General features: G+C 37.7%; 1 protein-coding gene across 2 annotated transcripts in view; it reads left to right on the forward strand.

The window, feature by feature from the left end:
- The first annotated feature begins 2,845 nt into the window (after positions 1-2,845).
- Positions 2,846-12,500, forward strand: part of etv4 (ETS variant transcription factor 4) — a 28,563-nt gene continuing 18,908 nt past the window's right edge. The window contains exons 1-4 of one of the 2 annotated variants that reach the window (XM_056255710.1): positions 2,846-3,032; positions 3,636-3,726; positions 3,959-4,006; positions 9,052-9,105. In XM_056255710.1, the coding sequence (XP_056111685.1) occupies positions 2,976-3,032; positions 3,636-3,726; positions 3,959-4,006; positions 9,052-9,105 (250 nt within the window). In that variant the 5' untranslated portion in view covers positions 2,846-2,975. The remainder of the gene's footprint in view (positions 3,033-3,635; positions 3,727-3,958; positions 4,007-9,051; positions 9,106-12,500) is intronic. The other variant, XM_056255709.1, reaches the window with a different exon arrangement.

Genomic DNA, 12,500 nt, shown 5'->3' on the forward strand with positions numbered 1-12,500 from the left:
AAGTTTGCCCCCATGCACTGTTCCCGAGTTTCACACGGCACTGTTTGCACTGGGAATCTCCTTCCAGTTGACATGGCCCAGCCCGGTGAGCTGCCCTTCCTCACACCCTCAGTGCACTGTAAACATCCCAGGGGCAGCACCTTACCAAGCGCCTGCCTATGCACACACTTCACTTCCTGTTTACTCTAAAAGCTACAAGCCCCACTGGACATGCCATATTATTGTCTATGGTGTGGAAAGTGGGATTTTGTCTCCCAATTTTGGTCTATATATATACATTATATATATATATATATAATGTATACTGTATGAGAGAGTTTTATATTATTTTATATAATATATAAGACAGTGGTCAAGAGAAAAGATAAATATTTGGCAGGAAAAATGTGAGCATACGTTTCATGGCTTGAACACATGGCTCTGCCCTGGCAAGGGAGATAATGGAAATCCCAACAGGGGGCCAAAGTTTAAGCCAAGGCTGTACATTATTTAAAGTAATTTTGATGTTTTAATGCTTAGTGTTATTCTTAAAAAAAATGTTAACTTCTGTTTATGCTTCATAAAATTGTTTAAAATGTATTTAAGCAAAAATATAATAATAATAATACAAAATGAATAAAATTATTTAGAAAACTTAGTCACCACAGAGTCAAAATGGACAATTCTTGCTTTGATGGAATATTTTTTATATTTATTTTATTTTATTTTTTCATTCATGTGCCCTCGTAATTTTTAATCAAAATAACTTCCCCTCCCCCCAACAATGACATCTGTTCTTTTCTATGATGACACGTTTTTCGGCTGGAAGGCGGGACAATCTTTCACTCACCTGAAATCACAGCAATAGCAAACCACATAGATCAAATCAATTCCCTATGGACAAAATCAAGTCCCGCCATACATTTTTTCTTGTTCGTGAAGCGGTTTCATAGGCCTACTCACAGTTGGGAAGAAAACTTTCCCAACTTCCGTTTCGCTGAATTTAATGGGTTTTATATTTTGTGGCGAACATGAATTGCTTTTCAATAAACACATAACAGCCCCTTGAAAGAGCATAATGAAGATCCCAGCAAGTCTAGGCTATTCTTTTTTTATGTGCATGCTATATATATTTAGTTGGGAGAATATCCTCACAAAGCAGTGTTTTGACTACTAGACTTAAGTTACAAGCTTATACCTTCGGGAAATCTCTTTTTAATCAAATGCATACTTATATGAGTAAACACTTTGCTCTGACACGAAGTTGAGAAAGAATGGAGGGCTTGTTCTACGATAGGGTGGAGTGTTTATGTGTGTGCTAAGGAACAACCGTTGGCTCCTTATATTTCTCATTCATCTCTCACATCACATGCATGGATGACTGGCACTAACTGAAAACACACACAGTATAGGACTAGGTTCTGTGACCAGCAGTTCAGGTTCAGGGAGCATCCTTATACACAACCAGAAAAAGACAAAGGCAGCAGTAAGTAAACCACAGTTTATGAGAAGAACCCCCTTCCTTGTAGATAGATACTATTTTAATATTATGTATTAAATATGCTATTCCTTTACAAACGTACACATTAAATATAACACACACACACACACACACACACACGAAGTTTAACATAGTAACACTCTTTTAAGTAGCCTAGTTTTAGTTGGCCACAGTTTTTTTTTTTACTATCACTGTTGTAATTAGGCTATAGTTCGCCAGAAATCGACACACAAACTGCAGATGTTCCAAAATGCCCGCGCACAGTGCATAAAATGGCCAAACTGTACGTAACTTCAAAAACGCTGTTTACGCGAAGTTTAATGTACTGGAGAACGTTGTTTTGCACAGGTAATTTTGATTTATAATGGAAAGTATGTGTCGCTGTTTGCGCATTTCGCTGGCAGACTGTAGTAGGCTACACACTCATTTATACTTCTGAGTTTGCAACCATCCACATGCTGTTCCGAGCCCAGCAGCTACCACGTGATGTTTTCGCAAGCTGTATCTGTTGTTAATAGAGCAAACGCTGAAAACAACCATAAAAAACATTCCTGCTGGGGCAAGTTTTTATGAATGGCATTTTTCCTTCCTCGACTTTCCCCTTTTTTTGTGAATGAAAAACAACTGGAAACGTACTAGGGAAAACCCTTGGGATTCTCATGCGCCGATTGGCTAAAAGAATGCAAGCTCTGCCCTCTGTTGTTAAACGTTGAAACTGATTGGTTGGAACTTGCAGAGAGGTTTCATTCATAAGGAAGGACAAAGAGAAGAAATTTGAGCTCTTGAAAGAGAAAATCCACCAATCAAAATCCTTCAGACTAAGCGATCACCCAACAGCAAGAAAAGCAAGTTAAAGTCAGCAGTATGATTTAGGAAAAGTATTTTTTTTTTCTTTAATCAATGCACTGTGGCCACACATACACTGTATATCCAACTAAAATAAAAAAGTTTTTTATTGCTGCCTGAAAATTTAAAACCTAACTTGCAGTGATCCTGCAGAGAAAACGGTGTTATAGAAATAACAGAAATTATAATGACAAGCTAAATTAATTAAAACAAATATGTTTTACAGTGTATAACATCAATTAAATCTATATAGATTATATAAAACACTGTAAAGTTCAGATCCTTTGAGGCCAATGGTGAAGAATAACTCTTAGTCTACAATAGCCTACCAGCATAAACGTGGCATGAATACATCACTTATCCGTGTAAAATGTTTTCACCCCACAAAATCCATAGCAAACTCTTTAGACAATAGCATATTGCCTCAAATGAGGTCTCGAGCTGTCCAAACTGTGATTTAGCAGAGACCAGTGTGTGTTTATACGCACGCTGGTGGTTTTTTGTGAATGGAGCTCATTACGTATGCAGCCTTCTCGCGCTCCATTCACAAACTGCTGCTGCTGCTGCTGCCTCTGTCCGCCTTCCTTCCCCTCTCAGTCTGCGTGGATCTCATTAAAACACAGCCTAAATGACCACAAACGGTTAAGGCATGGATTATAAGATGGATGGATATCTGGACCAGCAAGTGCCTTTTACTTTAGCTAATGTGAGTATGGCTTTATTCACTTCAAAGCTTCGTTGCGCTTCACGCGGGGATGTTGTGCTGTTTCTCTGTCGTCGTTGCATGTGATTTGTTTGAAGCAAGCGCTGTTGGTTTGAAAACTGCTTTCTGTTTGGGCTGAAACAAAGTAAAACTGTAGCAAATAGCCTAGGCTACTAAATATTTTATTTCTCCACATGTTGTGCGTTTTGCTCAAAAGGTAAAGTTTTTAATCCTTTCAGCAAAAGCTTTTTTCAAATTTGAATTCTTACTTGAAAGGAAATCACAACTTCCCTTTTCAGGATGCTTGAATTGTCAGTATTTGCTAATGTAAGAGGCAATGCACTGAATTAAGTTTTGATGTTGAATGGGCATCATCCTGACCTAACCTATGACAAAAAAAAATTTAGTCTTAACAGTATCCTGTGTTTTTATACCTTGTCATAGTGCATTGTAACAATAATCACTTTTACTATTTCTTTAATTTTTTTTTTTACTTCTCTATAGTTGGTTCTAAAATAAACATCCACCCTTTTCATTACAAAGTTACACTCTTCTTCACTGTGTGTATGTATTTTTCACTTACATAATGTTGTTTCTGTTTTGTAGAGGTCGCAAGGAAATGGGCCCCTAAATAGACTGTTGATGGCGACGAAAAGGAAATACATGGACACCGAATTACCCCCTCAGGAATCTGAAGGTAAAGTAGCAAGCAAGTTTAATACATTTGATATTTTGCTTTATCTACACTGTACCTACAATAGTCAGGACGGTATCAGTAAAAAGGCAGATTTTACAAGTGAATGAGTTAATATATGTTCGACTTATTTTTCTTATAATTAGATAAACAAATACATAAAACATATGAAATACATATTTGTAGTTCATAAAAGAATAGATCAGCATGATAATGACTTCTGTTTCTTTTTTAGATCTCTTTCAGGATTTAAGCCAACTTCAGGAGACATGGCTCACCGAAGGTATGTGCCTATTCTAAGCATTTATTGTGTCTATATTGTAATAAATATGTCCCTCTAGTGGCAATGGGCTAGGAAATGTCACATGAGGACATGCTATAGCAAATGCACACTGCTCAGTGAGATTTACACAAAACAATAGATAAGACTATTCAGACTGGGATGGCTTATTTGTCCAAATAAGGCAGAACAGCAGTTACAAATAATTCATGTTTTCAATTTTGAAGTTTAGAAACAATAATCTTTTTAATAGGCGTGATACAGAATTTAAGGCCTGGATTTTACGATTCATTTTGATGTACATCAGGACAATCGTCGTGTCAACATTATAGTAGCAAATATGTTGCTTGTATTAAGTGTACAAAAATGCATTGAGTGCACAAAGCTGCTGGTTACATTTTATAGAAAAATCCTGACAAAGGCTCTTAGAGCCAGTACACCCAGGCAAAGCAAACAAACAGCATCAAAGCTAGACAGTCAGGAGGCAAATAGTTGAAATGAACCCTGCCAGAAACAATTTACTGTGTACATGTCAGAGTGTGGAGAACACAAAGGCTGCTCTCAATGAGACCGGGTGGCTGGAACCCTGCTGTTTTGAATGAATTATACATCTGTCCCATAGCAGCAAACCCTCATATGTATTTTAGGATAGTAATTAAAAGGTGAAATGAATGCAATTTTAAAAATGATCTTGTGCACATTTAGCTTATAGAGTGAGACTGTTAATGCATCATTTTATCTTATGCTCATATCGGAAATTAAAACAGCCTGGTTGTAATTGCTTTCAGTTAAGATGAGATGGCATATGGCAAATATGGGATCCAAGATCCAAGGAATGAATAAGGGAGATAATAGGACAATATTAGGACATTTACATTTAGTCTGGAATACCTCAAAAAGTACATCATGTCCATGGTCAAACCAGAGTTCTCAATATGTCATCCTCAGAGCTATCTGCTATTATTATGCAGGGTCAAACTGTGAACTTCACACATCAGTCAGCAGACAGAGAGGAGGCAATGACCATAAACTAGAAACAATAGAGAATCCTCCTTGACTCCACAAGTACACGAAATTTAACAGGGTGAAGCACAATCGCTTGTTGTATTACACAGTTGTAAGTCACTTTGGATCATTCAGTGTCTGCTGAATGAATACATGTAAACGAGTGAAAGGAATAACACTTTACAATAACAAAATGATTTTAGTGTTTTGAGAGTACAGAGTAAGAACAACTTTATTGGTCACACACACTTGCTTTTTAAAAGCAGCCACATTTTTTGCTGGCCATGAACTTTTTTCTCCCTTTCATCTGGTTGGAGGGAAAGGCTTATAATCAGGTGACTATGATGAGTAATTCATCATATTGTTAAAACAACCACCGCTGCAGGGATTTTGCACTTTAAAGGGAAAGATAAAACATTGAAGGAAGCCAAAGGTTGTTAATAGAAAAGCTTGTCCAGTCATGTGAGTATTCTTTACATTTTAAGACAGACCGCCTGGCTCCTCCCAGGATCTGCCGAACCAAAAAAAAAAGAAAAAAAAAAGTTATTCAGGTTCCCTCAAAGAAAAAGGAAACATGTCTCCATGCATGCACAGACAAACTTTGGTCTTGTGCTGACTTGCATTTCAAAGCCCTTGACAAGATATTCCTGGAAGCCCACTGACACACACACACACACACACGGTCTGATGCGACCACGTATGCTTTCGCTTACACACACACAGACTAAATACTCAGAGTAATCGGGTTGGTTTCAATTAAAGAGCTTGAGGGACTCACATTAAACTGATTTTTTTTTTATCTGTCTTAAAATTGTGTGTGTTCCTTTTCAAAAGAAGTTGAAACATGTCTAAATGATTTATTGCATGATCTGGTGGGCCAAATAGTGGCTTCAGCTTTGTCTCATAAAAACAGCCTTACTAATCTTCCTCGGGGCAGAAAAGAAGAAAACTTAAATGGCTCTAATATAATTACAGTATAGCAACAGGATAAGAGCAGCATCTATGAAATTAATGTAATTTCTTTGAGCATGCTCAAAGGGGCATCAGTACTGTTTCCGTCACACAGGAAGTGCCAGATTAATGTTAAAGAGATGGATTTAAATCTTCCATCGTTCTGGTTTTTGTGTTTATGGTCGGCTGGCTGAAAGGGGAGAGGGAATACTTCCACGAAAAAAGGAGTATGTTGAAGTTTCAAGCGTCTTTGTCATACACTAGTCCACATGACTATAGCTATTGCATGTCTGAAATAAAAAAAGAACAGTGGATAAAAGAGGAAGAATTTATGTTTCTTTTGCTCGTGCCTTTATTGAGCCAAAAACACTAAAAATCGTTATAATAATTACATTTTTTTGGCGCTACATTTATCTATTTTTATCATTATTATTTATTATCATTTTCAAATGCCAATTTAAGGGCAAATATTTTGTGGTGCTTAGGGAAGTTGGTTTGAAATTCACACCAAGGACGATAACGATAAAAATATAGTTCTAAAAATTGTTCTATAAAAGAACAGAAGACTCTACACTGCAAAAAAAGAAGAAGAGCAATATGACAGGAAATTCAAGATGCTTTATTTAAAGGCAACTCAATGTGGCTACTTTTATGTATTATTTTATTCATAAGCGTAATGACAGTGACTTGTCGTGCCTTTATGTCCAACTGTATTCCTTGCAATCCTTGGAATTATATTTCATTATTGAACCAGTTTGCAAATTCACAAATTCGCAAAGTCAGCAAAACCACATTATTATTATTAATACCCTTTATGGGACATTATTGATTGTTACTGTACATTATTATGTAATCGGTATGCAAGACATATCCATTGCTTTCGTTTGTGTCTGGAGATTTCACCCAGCACAAGCTTTAAAGAAACACACAGCCATTTAAAGCTCAACAGAATCTATTCGCATTTAATTAGTCTATAAACACCTAAGAAAGGACTGTACTCAATGCCAGGCACATTAATCTTCATATCGTATGCAATCCAAAACTTCAACGTGAAGAAAAGGTTCAAAGCCGTCTTTTCCTTGTCTGAGGCTCATTAAACTTTAGGAACTGCACTCTTCTTCTATACTTTCCCTTACCCTTATCTTCTCTATTCTTTTTCTTGCTCCCTTTCTCTCCACAAACACTTATTGCATGACCTTAAAAGCCAGCGTTCAAAGACTTCAAAGCAGGTGATGAATTCCAGAACACTTCACCAAGCAGAGCTCATCAACATTGTCTGAGAATGTCCTTCAGTTTTTGTTTTCTCTTTGCGCAGGAAGAGACATTTAGAATTAACGCTACACTGCTACATTTCCTCTCTTCTGAATCGTTTCTTATTCTGTTAAAACATGCTTACGATGGATAAGCGAGGTAATTGGCTACATCAGCTTGAAAGTCTGTAAATCCATCAGCAGGGTCGGGCTAGAGTGTTGGTGATGAGTAGGGGGAGGACATCACTTCTTGTGGTCTGACATTGATCACCATTTTATTTAGTTTGAATAAGGCCTGTATATATGATACAGATGTGTGGGAGTGCTGGACATGCAAGTTTTGAACCAAGAGAATTTTCAAAGCAGCATTTTTTATCTGATAATTAGGTCTCAGGTTTAGCATAATGATGTGACAGGACTCACTCTTTTACATCTAAATGTAGTCACTCCAATCAAGTCAGTCCTTCCACATGCCCTCGCTTTAAACTCAAGATTTTTGTCGCCTTTATCTACAAATCACTGCCTGTTATTTTCGGTTGATGTTAACCTTGAGAATTAAGAGAACTGTATCACTTAATTAACAATCTAACATGTATATAAAAACATTTTTGTCACTTAAGAACTAAGGGGACGATTACACGACAACAATGTACTTAAAACATAAATGTTTTTCTTTTGCGTTTTTCACGTACAAACAATGTCAAAATAATCCCTGTTCACATGGACTGTATTACACGCTGTATTATGCGTGCCAGACCAGTAGTTGATGATGTCACTTTGTAAAGAAACACTATGCGCCATAGGCTGAACACAATAGGCATGTGCATTATCGTTTAAAAAAATTCACGTTTTTGTAGTTTACATTGAGACGATAACGGTATCATTTTCAAAAACTCGTTTTCATGCCGCCAAACCGGCGTTGTCGTGTAAATGAATGGCCAAAACGCATAAAAACCCAGAAAAAGCACTGGTGCTCCTTAAAAAAAAAAAAAAAATAGATTCAAAACATATTTTTATATTAATATAGGTAAAGCTGAAGCAGTCAAGTAAAAAAAGAAGCAAAAAATACAAATACAAAAAGAAGCAGAGAGCAAATTTTAATCGAAGAGTAATAATAGCCCATCTACTGTTCATCTGATGGAATTCAGCAGTAATCAAGATATCTGCACACACACACTCAGTGGTGATATTGATCTGCTGCCTGTGGAAAAGTGCTGGCACATGGAAAAGTGGAGGTGAAGGTCACGGGCTGTCCAGAGGCAGTAACTCAGGTTTCACATGCAGGGATGATGAAGGGATACATAGGCTAGGCTAATGGACAGCCCATCCCTTCATCAAATCACAATGTCCATTTAGGCTATGTGTGCTCAAGAAAAATGACTTGGTTTGAAGACATATTTTGAGTCTGATCTCTGAGTCAACGATGCAAAAATTACGAAACACAGGAAACCATTAATAACATTTGAACCCTTATGGTCTGTTTGTGGTCAGAGAGAAAAAACCCCAAATTGGTCAAAAAACATTTTTAACATTAAAGTATGTGGTTGATACTAAATTCTGGTTTAATTATAGTTATTTATAAATTTAAATGATTTTACTTTTTTCATTTTTGTTTTAAATCATTTTTATTTTCCACAAATTCCCCCCAAACAGCAACAGTGCTTCTAGAATCAATACTAGTTCTATTTAGTAAAAAAGTGCATCTTTACTTTGTGGTAAAACTTCAGGGTAATATACTGGGTTTCAGAGGAACTTCATACAAGAATATATAGAGAAAAAACTATTTGAAATTGTCATTATATAGTAATAATGCTTATTTTAACGTTTTGGTGGTCTCTGCAGCTCAAGTTCCTGACAACGATGAGCAGTTTGTTCCTGACTTCCACTCAGAGAACTGTAAGTACAGCATCCCTTTTGATTTACATCTTAAGCATGAACATTTCTGAACTTGAAACCCGAGAGGGTGAGAGAGATGACAAAAACAAAAAGATAAAGAAAAGGAAGTAGGTTTGTCCTCCAATTATTTGTCCAAAAAGTGACTGATTGACAAACTGCTGGAGGCTGAGGCGTGGAGTTTTTCAGGAGAACAGTCCTGTTCTCATGCTCTCTGTAACAGAAACACTCGATACATAACCTGCTACTCTTACACTGACGCATTTAGATGTTCATACTAAAGAGCACCTTCCATTTGCATGTGCCTGAAAGACTCAATTGAGCAGCCAAGGAAGCCGGTAAAAGATCATTCATGAGTCAAGCACAAAGATTCCCTTTTTGTGTCTGTCAGAGGTGTAAATGGGAAAGCAAATTCCTGTACCGCACAACGCAAAGGCCGCCTTTTCAACTGCTTTCCTCGTTTTGTTGTGTCTCCTGTCAATGGCGTGCCGGGCTTTGTGGTGCGCGCTCTGTAAACACTTCCCCTTGAACCTTTTGTTAGAGCCATTCACAACATATTGGGTTGGGCCTTTACCCCTCTGTTATGGTGACATTTTTTTCAAAGGTTGCAAAGTTTATTCTATGAGTCATAGATCTTGTTTTTTTCAGTAACATGAACTGGTCCGTGGCTTCCTAAAAGACGCAGGCCAGTCGCAATCCCAAAACTCATGTGTGCAAACAGTGCTATAGTACCCCATTCTAGATCTGACCTCAAGTGACAGATGCTCCCCATAACATATTGTTCTTGTCTGTTGTGCAACAATGAGGGGGAGGAAGTGGAGATGAACTCTGGGGCAGGAAAGGGTCATGTCTACTTAACCCCATCAGGACATAACCAATCACCACTGCTCTTTGCCATTGACAGCCTTTCCTAATACTCACAGAGGAGATGGGAGTTCAGGCTGACAGGCCTGTCACATTAGTTAAGTGGAGCAAAGCTTTGACTGACAGCAACACCCGCCCTTTCATTTAGACGTAATGGAGTAATAACTCACGAATTGGTCGGCGTTTGAGGTCGCTCGTTGAAAAAAAATACTTGAGTTGAGAAGGCAGCTATAAACATAAACATATTCTCCCACGTTTGTGGTCTGTATGGTGTGGGTCAGTTTATGCCACCAGCTAAGATCCAAACGCAACCTCCTCCCTATCGCTTGGCTAGGTTCAAACTCATTAAGATTACCATGACACTCAGGTGAGTCAGATGTTTTGCTAAACCGTGCCAGCATGTTACGTTTCATAACTGTCTCTTGGCCTTTTGTCTGTAAACACATAAGGGAAAACAAGATACATAAAGCCAAGAGTTCGGTTGTTTTGCCAGTCAAGTTGTTTCCAGTCTGGGCACGACCACAAGTCTGAGACTACGGGACAGAACGGAATGCCAGATTAAAGAAGTGGGGGAGGTGCTGGACATGCTGTTGTGCAACACCTGCACATCTGGAAAATCTATCCCCATCCCTCTCGTTTTTCCATATTGAGAGTCTCCATTTGGCGTAACTGTGACCTCTTGTTTGTCATTATTAGAGATGGAACTCGGTTATTTGGTTGAACGGTTCTACTTGGTTCATAAACTTGGGCTATAAATGTGAACATGACTAGTTTGACTTGTTAGGGAATCATTAGCACGTTAAACGCTTTAAAGTGACTCCTCTAGGCTTTAAACTAGACAGTGCAGAGTGGCCACAGACAATGAATCAAAACTACAGATCACAAAGCAAACACCAAACTTCTTATAAATTGTAATGAAATAAAATTGTACATTTTGTCTTTTATTGTTTGTCAAATAATAATTGTGAACGTTTACATTTTTTTTTACATCTAAATAAAGCAAGCTTTTTTCTTTTCTTTTTTCAGTTTTCCAGGTGGAAATAAAACAAGTTCATTGAGATTTTTTTATTTATTGTTTTACTTATTGACTTCCACTTAAGTCTATGAAATATATTTTTTCACCACAAAAATTGTTAATATATATATATATTCAAAATCTTACTAGATTAGTACTAGGAGTTTTTCTCCTGTTTGTAATGGCACTCAACGAACAGGATTCTTTCTCTCCTTTATCTCATTCATGAAAATGCCTAAGAACAGAACTGACTCCACCCTCATGGTTCCTTTTTCTGAATGGAGGTTTTAACCCCACCCCCATCCTGTTTCCCCTCCAACTGTACTGAAATGTGATAATTTAGGCTGCCTTTTCTCTCCCGTTCTCTCTGTCTCAACACTGAGTGTTCCAAGATGTGAGTTAATCCTGAAAATGCTGTGTTGTGAGAGCCATTGTTTGGTTTTGTGCCTTGTAGTAATTATATAGGAAGTTGTGGCTATAAATCCAGTTCCAGAAAAGAGAACTCTACAGTAAAAAGAGCAAGAGAGATGAAAACGCAAGAGATGTGCAAAGGGATTTCTAAATTTACAGTCCCTAGCTTGTTTGTATTGCTTTGCCCTTCCGTTAACTCTCTCGACGTGTCTGATATATCACTGGATCGTGGTGTCGTGCTCGAGTCGCCCTCCCGCCCCTTCTCAAACAAAATATGCAGCTCTACAGCTTTCCAAAATACAGCTGCTATGCAACAAAGTCTGCAAAAACATCCTCAAGAGTGCCAGAAATGTACAGAGACCAGTCATTCTACCCCATAGAGGGGGCCAGGCTTTCCTCTTTCACTAACTTTTTTGCAGAGAAACGAGCCACACGCGTACACACACACTGACACACGCGCACATTTAAGCCCCACGTTTTTTATGAATGGGCTGGTTGTGAGGGACTGGCTGAGGCAGCACATTAAGAGAAAACGGAATCTCCATTCATGATTTGGACTGACTGAGAGCTGCGCTAAACACAGCCGTTAGAGATGTTTTTCCTCTACCTCTTCTTTCTTCACCCTCTTTCTCTCGCTCTCTTTTTGCTCTCTTTCACTCTTTCTTTGTGTTTTTTTTCTTTTTCTATGCCGCTTGTTCTTTCACTTTTCTGCTCTCTTTTTGTCACTTTTTTTCTTTCCTTTTTTGCTCTCTCTTTTACAGTTTGCTCTTTGCTTGCTCCGTTTTTCTAAGGCTTCACAGTAGGCCTATGTTACAATTATTTATTGGTACAATGAGCTTGATTTTTTTTACAACATTTATTAATCTCAGTTCATGTTCATTTATAAATACAGGACTGTTCCAAAGTTTGTGGTCAGTGAGATTTTTAAAAGAAAAAATAGTTTATGTATCCAGCATGCATTAAATTGATCAAAAGTGTCAGTCAGTAAAGACATTTATAATGTTACAAAAGACTTATATTGTCAATAAATGCTGTTCTTTTTAACTTTCTATTCAATCCCGAGAACTAAAGTATCCTCCTCAGACCTGGTGTCCACATAGGCCTACGT

The sequence above is a fragment of the Rhinichthys klamathensis genome, unplaced genomic scaffold (genome assembly GCF_029890125.1).
Source record: "Rhinichthys klamathensis goyatoka isolate OS25496 unplaced genomic scaffold, OSU_Roscu_1.1 h1tg000121l_1, whole genome shotgun sequence".
NCBI classification, from domain to species: domain Eukaryota; kingdom Metazoa; phylum Chordata; class Actinopteri; order Cypriniformes; family Leuciscidae; genus Rhinichthys; species Rhinichthys klamathensis.